This window comes from Ctenopharyngodon idella, chromosome 3 (assembly GCF_019924925.1).
Source record: "Ctenopharyngodon idella isolate HZGC_01 chromosome 3, HZGC01, whole genome shotgun sequence".
In the NCBI taxonomy this organism is placed as follows: Eukaryota; Metazoa; Chordata; class Actinopteri; order Cypriniformes; family Xenocyprididae; genus Ctenopharyngodon; species Ctenopharyngodon idella.
The window spans coordinates 4,684,856-4,705,875 of NC_067222.1; the positions used below are offsets into that span (position 1 = coordinate 4,684,856).

The 21,020-nt window shown below is 39.9% G+C and overlaps 1 protein-coding gene across 1 annotated transcript; it reads left to right on the forward strand.

The window, feature by feature from the left end:
• Positions 1–946: 946 nt before the first annotated feature.
• tmem100a (transmembrane protein 100a) lies at positions 947–5,790 on the forward strand. The gene is made up of 2 exons (XM_051888541.1): positions 947–1,107; positions 3,486–5,790. The coding sequence occupies exon 2, from the start codon at positions 3,555–3,557 to the stop codon at positions 3,999–4,001; it is 447 nt and encodes a 148-aa protein (XP_051744501.1). The 5' UTR covers positions 947–1,107; positions 3,486–3,554; the 3' UTR covers positions 4,002–5,790.
• Positions 5,791–21,020: the final 15,230 nt, after the last annotated feature.

Consider the following 21,020-nt stretch of genomic DNA (forward strand, 5'->3'; position numbering starts at 1 on the left):
AAGTATCCTTGAAAAGGGGGTTTGACTTGTCAAACAGTGGTGGCTTTTTCTGGACCTCGGCGATTAACTTCTCCGCAATGTCGTCTGCCATTTTAAATGCGCGAGCCATTGAAGGAGAGTGGATTCTGATTGGTTGTCAGTGTTTTATCGTTTAACGGCTGGAAAAAGATCGTTCTGAAAGTGATCCCAACGATATCGTTTCTCTATATCGTTGTCGTTTATAGTTGTGGTGTGAACACTGATATTCTTTTATATTTAGAATGATTTCTAGAATCTTTATCGTTATCTTTAGTTATCGTTCTTGGTGTGAACGGGCCTTTATTCTCTATATCAGTGCTGTTACTAAACTCCTAAGAAACGCCTCCATTGTAGTCTTGAGTTTTTTTTTTTGTTTGTTTGTTTGTTTGTTTTCCACGCAAAATAATGGTTGAGTTGCATTACCTTGTTGAAACTCGTGGTTATAAGGGGCGTGACATTTCCCAAACACACTGGTCCAGTCGACCAATCAGAGCACATTGTGCTTTTCAGAAGGAGGAGCTTCATAGAGACAGGAACTAAACAGAGTGTTACTGACAGACTTGGAAGAGAGGAGCTGCAACAATGTCAACATTCATTTGAACATTCATTCATGAAAGCCTATTCTAGTAGAGCCCAAAAACAAAATCAAGACTTTGTAAAAGGGCATAATGGCCTCTTTAATGTTGCAATGTTATACATATGTCATGAGCATTACCTTTGTTTGATATTTACTTATTTTTAAAGCTTTAACCAGAATTAATTTTACCCAGACACACAGCCAAAGTGATATAAATTAACTTTATTACATGACCATCAGCATATATCATGCAGGCAGATGATATGGTTTACAAAGTTTATGGCTTACGCCCCTCCCCATGTGTTCAAACTGAAGCAGCACTAGTTCACATGGAGGAGGAGGAACTTAGACGCACATCTAGTGAATGAGACCTGCACACACAGTCAGTTGCTCACACGCTTCAAGAGGAGGAGATCTTCAGAGGCACACTGTGTTTGGAGTATAACGGGACTTTAAAGTCTTCGGTTTGCTGAACAGGATCTTCCGAGGGCAGGATGGAAAACACGTGTGAGGTGAATGACTTGACCCCGTCTCAGATTACCTTTATGCATGCACCAAACATTTAAGATTTATGGTTTAAATGAATAACAGTAAATATTATTTCCCTAAGGGTGTCGCATGTGACATTAGTAAATGTTTCTGCAGCCTTCATGCATGCATTTTCTGATATATAGCTAGTGAAATACAAGAACTTTACTGTCTGTTTCTCAAAAACAATAAAAATAAGGTTTTAATGCAATCGCAATGATATAAAGATTAGCTTTTATTATAAGTGACCAAAACAAAACAAAAAAATAGCATTTTAATTCACTATAAACACAAAGCAATAAATATACTCTATATTCCATATTTAGTGCACTTATTTTAAAATATTTCAACACCCTTCAAAATAAAAAATAAAAAAAAAATACAACAACATTGAAGTATATCTGACATTTTATCTACTTTTATGACACCTGATTATAAACAAGATTTCAGCTTGATATTGCATTAAAATAATATTAGCTTGGTTTTGTTTGGGCTGTAAAATTATAAGCAAATGCAATTTTCAGGTTCTGTGAATAAGTCTATTCACAGAACCTGATTTGGATTTTGGATTTGTTTTATTGTATTGTGTTTTTGCTATCTTTGCAAACTACATTACTACCTTCGATAACAGCCACGTTTCTGAAAAGTGCATGCTCAGTTTAGGGTAAAAACTAAAGTGTAACTAGATCCGTTAGTTTATATTGATTATAAAGATCTACTGTAAAAGGAAAAGTATTGAGGTGAATCTAAACAGCACATGAGGGTTAAAATCCAGGCTCAACTTTGCAGCTGTAATGCGTAACGGTCAGAGAGAAGTGTCACGGGCGTTTGCCGGTTCTGCTGACCCTCTTAAGAAAAAGCCCCTTGAGAAAGGACTGTTAATTTATACGGCACTCATGTTTCATGGGCCGGTTTGTAATGTCATATGGTGAGCTCTCCAGGGAATGTGGCAGCTCTCTTTGCGTCATTCAGATGGCGGTCAGCCTGCGTCTGCGGTCAGAAAGTGGATCTGGGGGGCTCTTCCCGATTGAAAACCAAAACAACTCTACAGACCTGCCCTGCACTCGTAATGTGTTTACTCACTCAGCCATCACCATTACTATCGCTCAAACATCGGGTTAGAGCTTTGTTTAGATCACTAAGTATTACACTTTAGTGTGTAACTTGTTCTGCCTCCCATAAACAAACAAACACCATTAGCAACCAACAAAAACATTCAAAACACCCTAGCAACTACCATAGCAATCGCAAAGCAATGCCATGTCAACCATCCAGAACATTCTAGCAATGCAATTTAAACCCCTCAGAACACCTTAACAACGCCCTAGCAACAGATCACCCTAGCAACCACATAGCAGCTCCCTAGCAACCAACCAAAGTGCCCTAGGAACTGGAATACACTGTGGTGTAGTTCATTTATATAGCCTACATTTATCTTTTTACTTTTGGCGGCTGTATTTTATGGAATCTTGTTTCTGCCATGGAATAAAACAAATTTAAAAGATAACTAACTTTTTATCTCACAATTCTGACTTTTTGTTTCTCTGAATTGCAATTTTACATCTTGCAATTCTGACTTTTTTTTCACAATTCTGACCTTTTTTTGCGCAATTGAGAGATGTAAACTTGCAACTGCGTGTTATAAAGTAGAATTCTGAGGGGAAAAAATCAGAATTTCACAGAATTGTGAGATATAAAGTCAGAATTGCGTGATATAAACTAAGTTGCGAGTTACAAAAACGGAATTGCGTGTTATAAAATCAGAATTGCGAGATTTTAACCATTCTGAGAAAAAGTCAGAATTGCTTGATATAAAGTCGCAATTCTGGATTTTCTCAGAATTGTTTTGCAATTCTGACTTTATAACACGCAATTGCGACTCTATATCACGCAATTCTGTTTTTATAACTCACAATTTTAAGTTTATATCTCGTAATTCTGACTTTATTACTCATAATTGTGACTTTATATCGCTATTGTAGGAAAAAAGTTAGAGTTGTGAGATACAAAGTCACAATTAGCTTTTTTATTTACTATTCAGTGACGGAAACAAGCTTCCAAAGTATTTAGGCTTCAAAATTCATAAAAGTTGTATTCAATTTGTGAAGATATTATCATGATGAACAAAACGTGTCAGAATCATAATCTTTTGTTGGTCACAGAGCTTATTTTCTGCAATAATCCGAAATCCAATGAAAAAATCCTTTTGGGTTTTTTGTCGAAGTGAACCAGAGTGGTGCAAACTTACAGTTCACCCTCCAAAAATTCCGCGCTGCTCTATTACTTGTTCTTAAGAGGTTTTAAAACCATTCTCATGGCTATATAACACACTGTAAATAAACTTGCCTTGCTTTTCCTACAGGTGTGGAAACGGTGAGACGACGCAGTAACCTGGAATAATAGAGCGTAGAGACGGCTCAGACTGTGGCTGATGCCTCAAAACACGCTGACCCTTGACCCTGCGATGCCCACCGAGCTTGTGAAAGATACCATGACGATCCCCGGAGCTCCTGAGCGAATCCTGGCAGAGAAAACCAACAACAATGAACCACCGGCGGCAACGGCCGTCACCATTCCTTTGGTCAACGAGGTGCAGTTAACGGCGGCCACCGGCGGAGCCGAGCTGTCCTGCTACCGCTGCACCGTGCCATTCGGCGTGGTGGTCCTAATCGCCGGGATCGTGGTGACCGCCGTCGCGTACAGCTTCAACTCTCACGGCTCCACCATATCGTACTTCGGACTGGTGCTGCTCTCGGCCGGGCTGGTGCTGCTCGCGCTGAGCGCCGTCTGCTGGAAGGTGCGGATGGAGAGAAAGAAAGAAAGAAGAAGAGAGAGTCAGACAGCCCTGATGGCCCATCAGAGGAGCATCTTCGCCTGATTTGACACAAGCACGGACTCCAAAACCTTCACAATGAATGAGTCAAAGCATCGTTCCGACTCGCACTTGGGACAATGTCCAGATGTTTTGCCTCAGTTCAGACCAACCGAGTGCTCTCGGAGAAAACCGAATGACAGGATTTCACAAATGGGTCTCAGAATGAGCGTTCGGAGAATTTAATTGAGACAGACTTGCAGCTGCATGTGTCCAGATGTTGAGAGGCACAGCTGCAAAAAAAAAAAAAAAAAAAAAAAGATTTTCTTACTTACTAGTATTTTTGTCTTGTTTTTCATTACAAATACCTTAGATCAAAGTCTTGTTTCTTTTGAAAAATTGATCAAAATGAAGCGAGTTATCTTAAAAGAAGAAAAAATGTCAATGGGGTCAAAAGAATAATCCCTTTGAACTTTACTTAAGTTTACTTTTCTTACTCCATTGACGGATATTTGTTCTTGCTGTTTTTGTTTGTGTCCCTTTAAATGCAAACGAGCTGCTGCTCCCGAACCCATTTCCAGAAGAGGGCGGAGCTTTAACAGCTCGCGCTTTGGTTGCTCAACAACAACAAAGCTGGAGAATCTCACGCAGCCAAAATGAGGATTGTCAGTAACAGTGTTCAGCCTTACATTGTTCAAACCAGAGTCGGACACTGATGGAGAGACTCAGGAAAAAGTTACAACTTATAGAATGAAACTGGACGTTTCTGAACGGTTAGTGGATAAATTTATGTAGTTGCTGTGGAGTTGATTCAACTCATCGACTAGCATGTGCCGTCATGTTAATCTTTTGTGCAAATCCAGCGGTGAATTGATGTTATTGTCATTTGTTTTTTGAACATTCAAGCATGAAAACCTGTTGTAGTAGAGCTCAAAAAAGGGCATAATAGTCCCTTTTTAAGTAATTTTGCTTTTCAAGTAAATGTATCTTCATTTGAGAAGATATTTGTACTAGAAAACAAGACGAAAATAATTTTTTTGCAGTGTGGGAAAACGGTTATGTTCGTTTTAACGACCTCACAGCTTCTGATGGACCGCAGCGCTAGCCGACCTTTAAAGTGGTTCGGAAGCGCTTTCTTTCTTTTTGTTTTCTGCTCTGTCTCTTTTGCCTGTCAGGCAGGACCGTTCGGTTATCCGGGACGCGAGCCAAGGCGAACGCATCAAAATTAAGACCAGTAACCGCTGCGCAAACCCAGAGATGGGAAGTGCCGTATTAACCCCCGGCTGCTTCCTGTTCGGCTGGATTAATGGAAAGACGCACTTTGAGACATAAAGGAAAGGGAGGAAAATGAGGAAATGAAGAACAATGATTTTTTCTTCATTGAGAGCTTCTTTCTGACACCCAGCTTCTTTATATGTTGCTATCGTGAACGTATGGTACTTATTTCACTAGTATTATAATGATATATTAAACAACAATGGGCTGGAAAACCAGAAGCTATTATTTTCTTTTATTGAATTTATTTTGTTTATATTCTTATACTTCAGACTATGAGGACAGATACATGACATGCTCTTACTTGAGCGGTATGTGAAGTAACTTAAAAAGACTGATAACCACATTTAAGATGACAGTATTATGTGATTTTTGTGTATTTGAGCACTTTTTAACAAATCGTGAATCATTGATTTCAGGTGTTTATTCTTAATGGGAGAATGATAAGAATGTGTCTTAATAATTCAGTTTCAGATTATTTTATGATTGTAATCGTCATAAGGTTTCATTATGTCTTTGGAAATGTTATATCTGTAAGCTGTTGACAAAACTATTTTTAATAAACTCCTGTGAAACAGAATATTTTATCTCATGTGGAGTGATTTCACAAATCATCTGAATATACAATTATTCTGCAGTCTAAAATAGTTCATTCATTTGTAAACTGTGCATTGAACAGAGTTGTATTACATGCTGAACTATCCATTTTAAAAGCTGAACTATAAAACAAACTGTTATGACTTTACTCTCTGATAGAATGAGCCGCGTCTGATTCGTTTGATGTCTGCGGCACTTTTAGAGCAGACTGGCTTTAATTATTTCTCCAGTCTCTCATGTTGTTTGTTTGAAGTCTCAGTTAAAGTGCGCTTTGGGTGCGCTTTTTTTGAGAGCTTTGTCTTGTGATTAAAACGTTCAATAATGAATGGAAGGAAATGTTTCTTTCTTTTACAGTGTGTTCTGTGGAGCTCCATTTCTGCATTGGGCATTGTGTGCTTGGATGTGTGCAGTGTTCACTACATACAGTATGTAGCTATGCGTCTGAAAGGCAGACTTAAAAAAAAAAAAAATATGACTTAACATTGAGTCAGACTGAGTTGTGCTGTCTGCGTCACTATAACTATTACTCATATACAGGCTTTTCGTCATAAAATGTGGTTAAATCCAATTAACATTTAAAGTTTGTTGTTTTGCAAACTGTTTCTTTTAAAATTCAGCTTAGAAACAGCAAAGCAATGCCCTGACAACTATCCTGAACACTCTAGCAACCACATAATAACACTCTCACAACCACTCAAATCACTTTAGAAAGAGTAAAGCAACCCCCTGGCAACTACCCGAACACCCTAGCAACCACAGAGCAACGCTCTCACAACCACTCAAATCACTTTAGAAACAAGAAAGCAACGTCCCAGCAACTACTCTGGACACCCTAGCAACTGCACAGTAATGCTCTCACAACAACTCAAATCACTTTAGAAAGAGTAAAGCAACCCCCTGGCAACTATCCTGAACACTCTTGCAACCACATAGCAACGCTCTCACAACCACTCAAATCACTTTAGAAACACTAAAGCAACCTCCTGGCAACTATCCTGAACACCCTAGCAACCACATTGCAACACTCTCAAAACAACTGAAATCACTTTAGAAACAAGAAAGCAACGTCCCGGCAACTACTCTGAACACCCTAGCAACCTAGCATAGTAATGCTCTCACAACAACTCAAATCACTTTAGAAACAGTAAAGCAACCCCTTGACAACTACCCTGAACATCCTAGCAACTGCATAGCAACACTCTCACAACCACTCATCACTTCAGAAACAGTAAAGCAACGCCCTGGCAACTACCCCGAACACCCTAGCAACTGCACAGCAATGCTCTCACAACCACTCAAATCACTTTAGAAACAAGAAAGCAACGTCCCAGCAACTACTCTGGACACCCTAGCAACTGCACAGTAATGCTCTCACAACAACTCAAATCACTTTAGAAAGAGTAAAGCAACCCCCTGGCAACTATCCTGAACACTCTTGCAACCACATAGCAACGCTCTCACAACCACTCAAATCACTTTAGAAACACTAAAGCAACCTCCTGGCAACTATCCTGAACACCCTAGCAACCACATTGCAACACTCTCAAAACAACTGAAATCACTTTAGAAACAAGAAAGCAACGTCCCGGCAACTACTCTGAACACCCTAGCAACCTAGCATAGTAATGCTCTCACAACAACTCAAATCACTTTAGAAACAGTAAAGCAACCCCTTGACAACTACCCTGAACATCCTAGCAACTGCAAAGCAACACTCTCACAACCACTCATCACTTCAGAAACAGTAAAGCAACGCCCTGGCAACTACCCCGAACACCCTAGCAACTGCACAGCAATGCTCTCACAACCACTCAAATCACTTTAGAAACAGTAAAGCAACCCCTTGACTCTCTCAACCACTCATAACTTTAGAAACAGTAAAGCAACGCCCTGGCAACTACCCTGAACACTCTAGCAACCACATAGCAACTCTCTCACAACCACTCAAATCACTTTAGAAACACTAAAGCAACCTCCTGGAAACTACCCTGAACACCCTAGCAACCGCAATGCAACGCTCTCACAACAACTCAAATACTTTAGAAACAGTAAAGCAACCCCCTGGCAACTACCCTGAACACCCTAGCAACCGCATAGCAATACTCTAACCACTCCATATCAACAAACCAGCAACACCCTGGCAACCACCTACAACGCTTTAGCATCATGATGGCAGATTTTGCCTGGGCAAGCAAAATGTAAAAAAAGACAAATAGTTGCACATGAAGTTCCCTAAACATAAATCACACAGATTTTGTATTTCTGTTTTGAACTGAAAAACTAAAATGTTCTACTTGTGTAAAACCACAAAACAAGAATCCATTAAAGCAGTACAGCTGTAGTCCCCTGACTCGACCAGCGCTGTATTAATCCTCTATAGGTGATGGGATGTGGCCTTGAACTGCTCACTTCGACATGGCGGTTTAAAATAGCCAGACTTAGAGATGTATTTATAGGAAGCATTTGCGTTGCTATGCGTTTCCCTGACACCAGACACTACAACTCAATGGTTTGTTTGCGTCAGAGGAGCATCCACGACACACTTCGTCAGATTCGATAGCCAGCGTCCCTCACGACCGGGTGAACACACAGCGGAGAGACGGACAGAAGAGATGGGCTGACACCTGACACATATAGTAGATCAGATGTTTGACGCCCAGGACGATGTCTTCTTCTCTCCATGGCTGCACTGCAGCGCAGGAAGTTCTGGAAAGTTCTTTGGAGAAATAAAAATAGACACGAATGAAACCAGTGTTATATTATTTATTCAAATTTTCAATCTAACACTCAAAAATGAATTCACTACCCTTAATTTATTTGAGAAAAGTTTTCACACAATTTCATTTAGTTCATTCAAAATAAATCCGTCTATTTGGGTCAACACAACTGAATTGGTTTAGGTCAAATAAAATTTGCTCTAGTATGTTTAACTTAACATAATTACATTTGTAAATACCCTAGCAACCACTTATCCACCACCCCAAACACCCTAGCAACCACTTAACCACCACCTAGAACACCCTAGCAACCACTTAACAACCTCCCAGAACACTCTAGCAACCACTTAACCACCACCTAGAACTCCCTATCAACCATTTAACAACCAACACCCTAGCAACCACTTATCAACCACCCAGAACACTCTAGCAACCACTTAACCACCCAAAACACCCAAGCAACCACTTAACCACCCTAACACCCTAGCAACCACTTAACAATGAACCAGAACACTCTAGCAACTGCTTATCAACCACCCAGAATATCCTAGCAACCACTTAACCACCCGAACACCCTAGTCAAGTCATCTTCATTTATATAGTGCTTTTCACAATACATATTGTTTCAAAGCAGCTTCACAGTGACAATAGGAGAATTATTATTAAGCTAAAGTTGGTTTTTGATTGAATCACTTCCATTGTAAAAATTGTTAATTATTACTTATACTTCGCAGGGGATAGTTTAGCTGAAACGTCAGGGCTGCGTTATCATCATGTCTAGATGCAGGTCCTTCATCTCATCTGGATACGCCCTGGATCTGGCAGGCTGCGGCAAACCTCGGGATAAACAGAGAGAGACTAATATTAGCGTAGACGCCATTCTTCTTATGATGTAGCGAGTACATCAGGTGTTATGGGAAGTGTTCCCGGTTCCGGCTGACCTGCAGTTGATTTTGATATTCTAGGTATTATCGACTGTCCAGAATTCTGAGATCGCAATAGACGTGAAGGACTATAATGAATTAAGAACTCGCTCAGGTACTGGGGAGCAAAACCATTTAGTGCTTTGCAAGTAAGTAGCAAGATTTTAAAATCTATACAATGTTTAATAGGAAGCCAATGCAGTGTTGAGAGAACCGGGCTAATATGGTCATACTTCCTGGTTCTAGTAAGAACTCTAGCTGCTGCGTTTTGGACCAGCTGTAGTTTGTTTAACAGGCGAGCAGAACAACCACCCAGTAGAGCGTTACAGTAATCTAGCCTTGAGGTCATGAACGCATGAACCAACTGTTCCGCATTTGTCATTGAGAGCATATGTCGTAGTTTAGATATATTTTTAAGATGGAAGAATGCGGTTTTACAGATGCTAGAAACATGGCTTTCAAATGAAAGATTGGTATCAAAGACCCAGGTTCCTAACTGACGACGAAAACTTAACAGAGCAGCCATCAAGTGTTAGACAGTATTCTAGGTTATTACGTGAAGAAGTTTTTGGTCCAAAAATCAGAATCTGTTTTTTCTGAATTTAGTAGTAAGAAATTACTGGCCATCCAATTTTTTATATCAGCTATGCATTCCTTTAATTTTGTGAATTGGTAAGTTTCGTCAGGGCGCGAAGAAATATAGAGCTGAGTATCATCAGCGTAACTAACGCCATGCTTCCTAATGATATCTCCCAAGGGTAGCATGTACAGAGTGAAAAGCAACGGTCCTAGTACTGAGCCTTGCAGTACTCCATATTGAAGACTCCAACTTGTGATCAATATGACATCTCTTCGTTTACTACTACAAACTGATAACGGTCAGATAAGTAAGATTTGAACCATGCCAATGCAATTCCACTAATGCCAACATAATTTTCAAGTCTATTCAAAAGAATATTGTGGTCGATAGTGTCAAAAGCAGCACTGAGATCTAGTAACACTAATAGAGAGATACAACCAAGATCAGATAAGAGCAAATCATTTGTAACTCTAATGAGAGCAGTCTCAGTACTATGGTACGGTCTAAATCCTGACTGGAAATCCTCACAGATACCATTTTTCTAAAAAGGAACATAGCTGTGATGAAACTGCCTTTTCTAGTATTTTTGACAGAAAAGGTAGATTCGAGATCAGCCTGTAATTGACTAATTCTCTAGGATCAAGTTGTGGTTTTTTAATAAGAGGTTTAATAATAGCCAGCTTAAAAGTTTTCGGTACATATCCTAGTGATAAAGATGAATTAACAATATTAAGAAGAGGATCTATGACCTCTGGAAGCAATAGCTCTTTCAATAGCTTAGTCGGCATAGGGTCTAACATACATGTTGTTGACTTTGATGATTTAATAAGTTTAGAGAATTCTTCCTCTCCTATAGTAATGAATGAATGGAATTTTTCCTCAGGGACACTACAGAGCACTGTAGTAGATGGTTGCATGGTTATAATTTTCTCTCTAATATTGTCAATCTTGCAAGTAAAGAAGTTCATAAAGTCATTACCGCTTTGGTGTTTGGAGACATCAGAAGTTAGAGATGTATTTATAGGAAGCATTTGCGTTGCTATGCGTTTTATGCGTCTTCATCATTATCTACATGGATATTAAAATCACCAACAACAAGGACTTTATCTGCAGCCAGTACTAACTCCAATAGAAAATCAGCAAATTCTTTGATAAAGTCTGTATGGTGCCCTGGTGGACTGTATACAAATGTCAACTTACATAACGTTACATAAAGCACCATCACTTCGAAGGAATTATATTTGAAGGACTTTTGAGTAATACTGAAGATATTACTATAAATTACAGCAACACCTCCCCCTTTGCCTTTCTGATGAGGATTGTGTTGATAATCGTAACCTTGAGGGCTAGACTCATTTAAAGTAATGTAATCGTCCGGTTTTAGCCAGGTTTCTGTCAAACACAGCAAATCTAGATTACTGTCTGTGATAATATCATTTACAATAAATGCTTTTGAAGAAAGGGATCTAATATTCAGCAATCCAAGCTTTATCATTTGTTTATCAGTATTATCTCTGTTTTTTATTTGAGAACATCAATTAAATTTTTACCCTTAAATGGGTTTGGAAGTTTTTTGTATACTAATTCGGGGTACAGACACAGTCTCTATGTGATAATATCTAGGTGAAAGAGTTTCTATGTGTTGGGAATTATCTGACTTCTGTGATGTGAGATGGCTAGCAGACGGTCGGTTTAGCCAGTCTGTCTGCTGCTTCCTGACCTGGGCCCTGGTTTGTCATGGTTTAGCTCTAAGACTATGTGCCATATTACTAGAGAGAAGAGCAGCACCATCCCCGTAGGGATGAATACCATCTCTTTTCAACAGGTCAGGTCTGCCCCAAAAACTTTTCCAATTGTCTATGAAACCTATATTATTCTGCGGACACCACTTAGACAGCCAGCCATTGAGTGATGATAATCTGCTAACTATCTCATCACTCCGACGAACAGGAAGGGGACCAGAGCAAAATACTGTTTTTGACATTGTACTTGCAAGTTCACACACCTCTTTAATGTTAATTTTAGTGATCTCCGACTGGCGAAGTCGAACATCATTTGTGCCGATGTCAATAATAATCTTAGAGTATTTATGATTAGCATTAGCCAGCACTTTTAAATTTGCTTTGATGTCAGGTGCTCTGGCTCCCGGCAAACATGTGACTTTGGTGGCTGGTGTCTCTATTTTCACGTTCCATGTAATAGAATCGCCAATTACTAGGGCACTTTGAACAGGATTCTCAGTGGGTGCGTCACTGAGTGGGGAGAACCTGTTTGATGTTCTAATCGGAACAGAAGCGTGGTGTTTTCTGCAGCTAGGCCGCCTCACGGTGACCCAATTGTCCTGCTGCACGGGCTCTACAGCCGGAACCGAACAGAGTTCACTAAGCTAGTCGCATCCAAAACAGTATCTAAAGCCCTTGCATTCTTACTATCCTCAATTAAAGTTTGGATGCGTGTCTCTAATTCTGAGATTCTCTCTGAGAGAGCTATACTATCCATGTGACAGGCAGTGCAAGTAACAACAAAAGGAGAGGATGACATAACTCACCGTGTTTGTAGAGTGATCCGACTTACCACAGTTGTTTAATGGACTCGAGTCATAGAAAAAGGAGTGCACGAGAGAAAAGGACGGTACGTGGCCCGGATGACAAGCTAACAAGCTAGCGAAATGCTAACGCGCTGTGATAGCGATTTGTATTAAAAGTTTAACCGCTAGTGACGTCAGATTAATGTGATAGGCAATATCAGATATATGGTGATGATAAAATAAACAAGTAATTATAATAAAAAGATTCAAAACAAAGCTCTACGGAACTACAGAAGCAAACTATTAAGCAGCGAGGTAGAGAGGAGTAGACTGGAGCAATCGATCACCAAAACGTTGAACTTTGCTAGGTGTATGTTCCCTACCTTCCCTAGCAACCATTTAACCACTATGAACACTCTAGCAACCACTTAACCACCCCGAACACCCTATCAACCATTTAACAACCAGCTGGAACACCCTAGCAACCACTTAACCACCCAGAACACCCTAGCAACCACTTAACCACTACGAACACACTAGCAACCACTTAACCACCACTTAGAACACTCTATCAACCATTTAACAACCAGCTGGAACACCCTAGCAACCACTTAACCACCCAGAACACCCTAGCAACCACTTAACCACTACGAACACACTAGCAACCACTTAACCACCCTAACACCCTAGCAACAACTTGACAATGAGCCAGAACACTCTAGCAACTGCTTATCAACTAGCCAGAACACTCTAGCAACCACTTAACCCCCAGAACATCCTAGCAACCACTTAACCACCACCTAGAACACCCTATCAACCATTTAACAACCAACCAGAACACCCTAGCAACCATTTAACAACCAGCCAGAACACCCTAGCAACCATTTAACAACCAGCCAGAACACCCTAGCAACCATTAACAACCACCCTAGAACACTCTAGCAACCACCTAATCACTACGAACACCCTAGCAACCACTTAACAATGAGCCAGAACACTCTAGCAACTGCTTATCAACTAGCCAGAACACTCTAGCAACCACTTAACTCCCAGAACATCCTAGCAACCACTTAACCACCACCTAGAACACCCTATCAACCATTTAACAACCAACCAGAACACCCTAGCAACCATTTAACAACCAGCCAGAACACCCTAGCAACCATTTAACAACCAGCCAGAACACCCTAGCAACCATTAACAACCACCCAGAACACCCTAGCAACCATTAACAACCACCCAGAACACCCTAGCAACCATTAACAACCACCCAGAACACTCTAGCAACCACCTAATCACTACGAACACCCTAGCAACCACTTAACAATGAGCCAGAACACTCTAGCAACTGCTTAACAACCACCCAGAACATTCTAGAAACATTCTAGAAACACTCACCATAGCAACTGCTTAATAACTACCCAGAACACTCTAACAACTGCTTAACAAACACCCAGAACAACCTAGCAACCACTAAACCACCCCAAAAGAACAAAATTACAAGAAAGTGCTCAGAACTGACAACCTTGTCTGACTGAACTATTCAAGCTGATTATTTGTGAATTAAACAATATTATATTTGTGAAGTTTCATTTAAGTTTCATTCCTCATGTTGTGTAGCCAAACCCTCAAGGCATTTAATAAACAAAAGGCTGAAGGAAACATGTGGTTTAACTCTAGCATCCTTCTGTCTTTGTGTTTTATTTGATTAAACTGACTCAAGCATCTCATGAGAGCACCAGGGGGTTCCTGAACACAAGCCAAGATCTCTGTATGTTGAAATATCACTGCTGTGGCCCAGGGACAGAGACACCGCTGAGGTCTCACAGTGAGGGGTGGCTCAGCATTTGTGCCTCAGCTCTGTCTGCACAACATCACTTCCTCTAGCCGTTTCTTCACCGCACTGTGAGAAATCAGAAGATCGAACAAGCTCATCCGGCCCTGCCGGCCAACAATAAACAACAGCAATTTACTTTGGAACAAAATAATCCACGACTACATTATCTCAGGGTTAAATGCTCAATACTATGTCAACAATTGTCATTTAATTAATTTTAAGAGCAACCTCTGAGACAAAACTGTTGATGAATGAGAAATGAAATGAATGTTGATGAAGTTGATGAATGAGAAATGAAAGAGCAACCTCTGAGCAGTAAAACATCTGAGCAGTAGTGCAAAGAATCCACTGTTTTCCTCCTCTGCGCTCCATCAGCTTTTATACGTCTGCTTTGGGCTCTTGTCTGACCTTTGACATCATCTAAACAAGAGCAGAGTGAACATGAGTAAATGGTTTCTGTGTTAATGCAGTGAGAAAGACCTTTAGAAGAAGTGCTTCTATTCACGAATTAAATACACTGTGCTGAACCTCCTACAGCGGCTCTGCTTTTTAAACGCAAGAATGAGAAGCTGTTCTTTGCGGGAATTCTTTTGCTTCACCCATAAAAGTTGGCGAAAAACTAAAAAGTTATCTGTCATCCTGCAGTATTGTGTTTCTAACAGAGCGAAGCATCGCTCCTGCTGTTCTGAGCTTCAATTCAACACATTGCAACCAAGAAAAACAGCCTGAACTGAGACTGGAAAGGGAGGTGTTTTAGAAAGCTATAGATCCGCTTAAGTGTCTTGTAGGGAGACAGGACGGACAATTAACGCTCTGAAAACTCGGTCATGGCTGCAGGGATGGAAGATCTCAGCGTGGGATCACTGTACTTCCCGTGCCAGACAGTTCCTGGCAGTGACATGACTTTGAACCGGCATGCATTCAGGATGAAGACTGAATAAAACGCATCTGATCTCACTGATCTGAGTGATTCATCTCAGTAAATCCTAAAAGTTACTGTCATGCATTTCACTTTATTCACATTGACAGGGTGACTCCCTAGTTCTCTTCCTTTCTTTGGTTGTGAATAAAAGCCAAAGAACAGGAAGGAAGGAATAAGAGAATGTGAGGTTTTCATTATAGCCTTCAAAATAAACTCAAGGCCTTTTGACTTTGCAGCGTTCTGAACTCTCTGAAATGCAATTACGGTGTTGCTGTTGCAACATTGATCTTCATTTCAAAAGAAAGAGCTGGCAGACCTTGTCTGTGGTTGAATGTTGAGAAATCGACTGAAACCCAAGGGAAAGAAATACGACCAAAAGATCTCTTCAATATCTCAATTGTATTGCCATCAGACTAAATGCATCCTGCTTCTCAGATGCTTCTCCTGGGAAAATGACCCCAATCTCACATGCATCTTGTCAAAACAGATCTCAAAACAGTCTCAAACTGCTTACATTTGCCAAGAAACCAAAGATCTCAATATGAAGTCAAACATTTCTTAAATGATCTGAGCTGCTCTGCACATATATTTTATCAAGTATCTATTCTCTTACTTTATGTTTTAGGAGAAACATCTGCAACAACACTGATACTTAAATGAAATGTAACTGAGAAGAATATAGAAAGGAGGCATGTTTGCGCTAAACAGAAAAATAATTCATTTAAATTTGCACAACGAAAAGGGAAAATACTAAAAATTGGCACAACTGTTTAGTGAATTTCATAATGCCATAATCCCCAGTGAATACACAGTGATTTCTCAACTTTCATCAAGAAACATTTCTTTGGAAGCACAGTTCACCATTGCAAAAACAAAATCCCAAAGGCATATTGTTTTCCTCAAATGTTGCTCTATGTAAATTAGGCTCATAATAGATGTGTTTTGTTCATAAAAACCAGCGCTAAACCTCACTAAACCATCAATCGGTGGTAGAGACAAGCGGTGTATACAAAGGGCAGGGACTTAATGCGAGCTTAAAACCCACGCTTACTGGGAATTCCTCGTTGATAGGCAATCCACAGTCCCGATCACGAGCGAGGTTCAGTGGGTTACCCACACCTCTTGGAGCAGGGTAGACCTATGGTTATCCACCTATTGTGGCGCGAGTGCAGCCCTGGACATCTAAGGCTATCACAGACCTGTTATTGCTCCATCTCATGTGGCTGAACGCCGCTTGTCCCTCTAAGAAGTTGGACGTCAACCATACAAGATGTGTAACTATCATTCCGGAGTCTTGTTTGTTATCAGAATGAACCAGACAAAATCTCTCCACCAACTGGGAACAGCCTTACACCACAAGACTTGGTTTCCCGCAAACTGCCTGGAAAGTCATGGGAATGACGCCCTCCCTCTTACCTACTCAGGCATCCCAGGGAGGAAGTGCCGTCCCGGGCATGATTCAATTTTGCCCGCCATTTGGAAGTCTGGTTCTCAGGAGGCTGTGTGATGGACTGTACTTACCATAGGTTTTGAACCATTTGAAAAACAGACCTCCAGGACAGCAAACCAGGGGGGATAGTTTGCTGCTGGCAGCCCAGAGCAGTACAACTCAGCGGGCTTTACTGCTGGAATTGATGGCTGGCTGAAAAACGAAGTGGGGCCTTGAGTCAGACTTCAACCCCCTCTTACGTACTTGAGTATCCCAGGGAGGGCTCACTGTCCTGGGTCAGACACCCTGGGGGAATTCCTTCTCAGAAAAAAAGTATTCAGTGCGGGCTTGGGCCAAACATCCAGCCTCTCTGACCTACCCTGGCCAGCCCCGGAAGGAAGCCTTGGTCCCGGACACATTCAGATTTGCGTGCCACACTGGAGAGCGGTGGCGGGAGCAGAGGCTGTCCTTGCATAATTTTGTGGACATAGGTTTTGAATGCTTGAACGCAGACCCGATCCAGGTCAGGCAGACCAAGGGAACGGTTTGCTCCAGGTGGCCCGAAGGTGTGTGCTTCCTCAGGCTCGATCGCTGGGGCTATTTTGTTTGCTCTTTATTGTCACTTTTGATCAATTTAATGCATCCTTGCTAAATAAAAGTATTGATTTCTTTAAAAATTAAAAAATTAATTTCTTTTAGAACAACAGTTTTCAATTTATAGGTAAATTACTTCACTTAACATAACATTATGTCATTCTACAATACAAATTGCACACATACCTCAAACATGAATTTTGACATTGTTGTTTGAAATGTAAGTGGGTAAACAAGAACCACAACTATGGTACTTTGACAAATTGGACAACTATTGTAGTCTTATTGTAGCAACTTTCAGGATTACACATTTACTGCATAATTCCCTTAGTGAATCATCACATATAAAGCGTGCACATTTCATTCTCAGTAAATTTCCGTGTGTGTGAGTTTATGGAGACGGATAAGCATTATAGAGTCATTGTGTGCTGGGCTGGAAGGTGGTAAGGCTCTTATGAAACAATGGCTTTTTGTTTTTGAATGATTTCCATCAATTCAGCCTCCGCGTTGAGCACTATTCCCGCGAGGCAAAACAATCGTCTGATTGGAGCAGTACGTGAGTGATGATAACCACAGACTGTTGTCCTCTGTGACGCAAAACTCTGGCTCGCACTGATCGATTGGCGTGTACTCTTTACCCCGCTCGCGCTGTTGCTGCAATACTCCCACCCTACTCCTCACACACACTTCCTAATTGAACCCAGGAGTGCGGTGCTCAGGCCGGTCAGCCTTTGTTCAACTTTCCTCATCAAGAGCTCTTGCAGATATTATGCAGAGCTGCATCCATCTGCCTCAGACAGACGTATCCCACAATGCCACTAAGAAGGAAAGACGTCAAGCCTCTTGCGCAGGAAACCGCAGAGCAATGTTTGATTGAAATCTGTATGACAATACATTATACTCTGTAATTCATTTGCTCGTGATTGTTTGAGTGAAAGTGAACATAATATGGGCCTAGCTAAACTACCGTTCAAAAGTTTGAAATAAATGAATACTTTTATTCAGCAAGGACGCATTAAATTGATTAAAAGTGACAGTAAAGACATTTACAATGTCACAAAAGATTTTTACACAAACAAAAAGATCAAATATTAACATTTTAGAATGGTAGTTTAATGTAGTAGAAGAAAGCTTTGTGAAAACAGTTTGATGAAATCTCAAAGGAAGTGGCCCAGCGTTGCTGTCAATTGGGTTGTGTTGTTTCTTGACGTGTGAGATCGGTTGACCTTTGAACAACCTTTTTAGACAATGATCTCAGAGCTGGGATTCAGGAAAACACTATGACATCAGCACTGGTATCAATGAGCCTCAGGACTCACACACAAACACACACATACAACTAATCCACTCATATAAATTTTAAATGGGAAAATAAAGAACAATCCAAGCTTGTCATAGTTACAAAGCACTCACACTGCTGCAATGTGAATGTGTGTGGTTCACATAAGCACTTTCTACTACAAGGGCCAATGTCTGAAGAAAAGGTAGCTCTAGGCAAGAAATACTATGGCACTTGAGGGAAAATCTAGGTTCAATTTAAGTCAACAGCAATTGTTGCAAAATGTTGATTACCATAAAAAACTTTTTTAACTAAGAAAAATCAAAATGGAAGTAAATAGTATCAGCATCCACATGGTTTAAAGTTGGCATGAAATGTATCTTCTAAATGCATGTTATTGATCTAATTGTGAACAATTTATTCACACAGTAGCGGCTTGTCAGAATTTTCACCTAAATTTTGTGGTGAAAATGGGAGAAGGAAGATTTAATGTTAATAAAAATCCCTGTTATTCATTTCGTTTCATGACTCAGAATGTGTATTACAACATAAAATATGACTGAAATCGGAACCACCGCTGCACTTCCCAGAATGTGCCGAATCTGCTGATGTAAGTAGTAATTACAGTCATTCAGAAAACTGTGCTAAGGCGAGTCTGAGGGATAGGGAAGGAGAGCAGAGGCAAATCCATAGCTGGAGACTTTTGCCTCCATTGGGAAAAAAAGAGCCACTGAGTATTTCACTTTCAGCAGAGTGTTAAGAAAAAAAATACATTGCAGAGGAGAATAGCCTCCCTTGGTATATCAACCAATTATCGTAGAGACGTAAATTACATGATTTTAGTTTGAATTTCTACCAGTGGTAATGTACCAACTTTACCAAGCTACCATTAGAACAGCAGCTACAAGTTAAAAATGAAGGAAGACCACATGCCTAAGTTGGATATACAACAATCAGCTTCACTAAGCAGCTGAATGTGAACTTTTAACCCGGACATTTAAAAGGACAGAAGGATGGATATTTGCTTCAAGTGAAATTATTTTGATATTGTCTTGCTGTATATATGTCATTTTCTGTCTAAAAGTGACCAAAAAAGCCATTTTAAAGCAGTTAAGGAAAAAAAAAAAATTGTAAGCCAAAACCAGAAAAAAGCTGAATTTTAGCATTTCCATTTCCATCGTCCTCAAGTCAATTATATTTTTGAATGGGGTTTTGGTTAAACGCCTGAAATAAGGTCTGTGGTGAACACAAGCTCAAGATTTTCATGTTTTATTCTACAACATAAAATACATCAATACTACCCCTTGTGATTTTTTTAAAAAGTTTTTACTGTTGTTAACGAGTGGCTAAATGTGACTACAGAGGTTGTCTGAGACATTAAACGTCTTCACACTGAACAGGTAAACTCATCTACTCACAAGTCCACTTTCACAGCCTCATTGTGTTTCGCAAACTACTTTAACTCGAACTCTGAGGGAAAATGTGTTTTAAATAAAGACTGAAAGAATTCTTGGACATTTTATTGATGCTGAAGTCATGCAACCGTGGTGTACTTCGTTTATAGCCTATGTTTAGCTTTTTACTTCTATGAATTTTGAAGCCTAAATTCAATTGGCAGAAGTTGTGTTTATTTGTGAAGATCATTATGATGAAGAAAATGTGTAATAATCATAAACATTTGTTGGTTTCTGAGCTTATTTTCTGCAATAATCCAAAAGCCAATGGAAAAATCCTATTGGGTTTTTGTTGAGGAGTGGTGCAAATTTATGGGTTGGCCTGCAAAAATACGCCATCACTGCAGAAGAAAAGAACTGCTGAAACGTCTGTTTCATCGCAACTTGTAAAGCTCATACTTTTGTTGATATGCACTTTAATGCTACTGTAAAAAAATGTCTATTATTTAACCCTTGTGCATCTTTATGGACTTTTTCAGTTTTGTTTTTTTGATCACTTTGCCTGTGTTAATGCCAACTGCATAAATTTTGGCACAGGTGTGTATTTTTATTGGAATTTTAATATTTCACCCTCATTTCCTTTAATAAATCTATTTTACACTAGGTACACAAAATAGTTAAAAATGTTCCCATTGAAACCCATTAAAACCACAATTTTTAATCCCAGGGCCATTTAACTAAAATGATGCAGACTTTGTTAATAGGCTTTCATCTCTGTTGGCAAGGCTTCAAAATTAAAATATTTACTATTTTTTACCAAATGGTGCCATAAAGAGAAAAACTCTACTGTACTGCAAAATCACAAATGCAACCACATCTAATGGGGAAAATTTGGCACTGCGTCCAAACAAAATTTTACTGAAAGCTCATTTTTTGATATATCAACCTCAAATTTGCAACACAACTTATTTAGATTCATGGCTTTGATTTTCTAGCAGTTTTAGAGTTCAA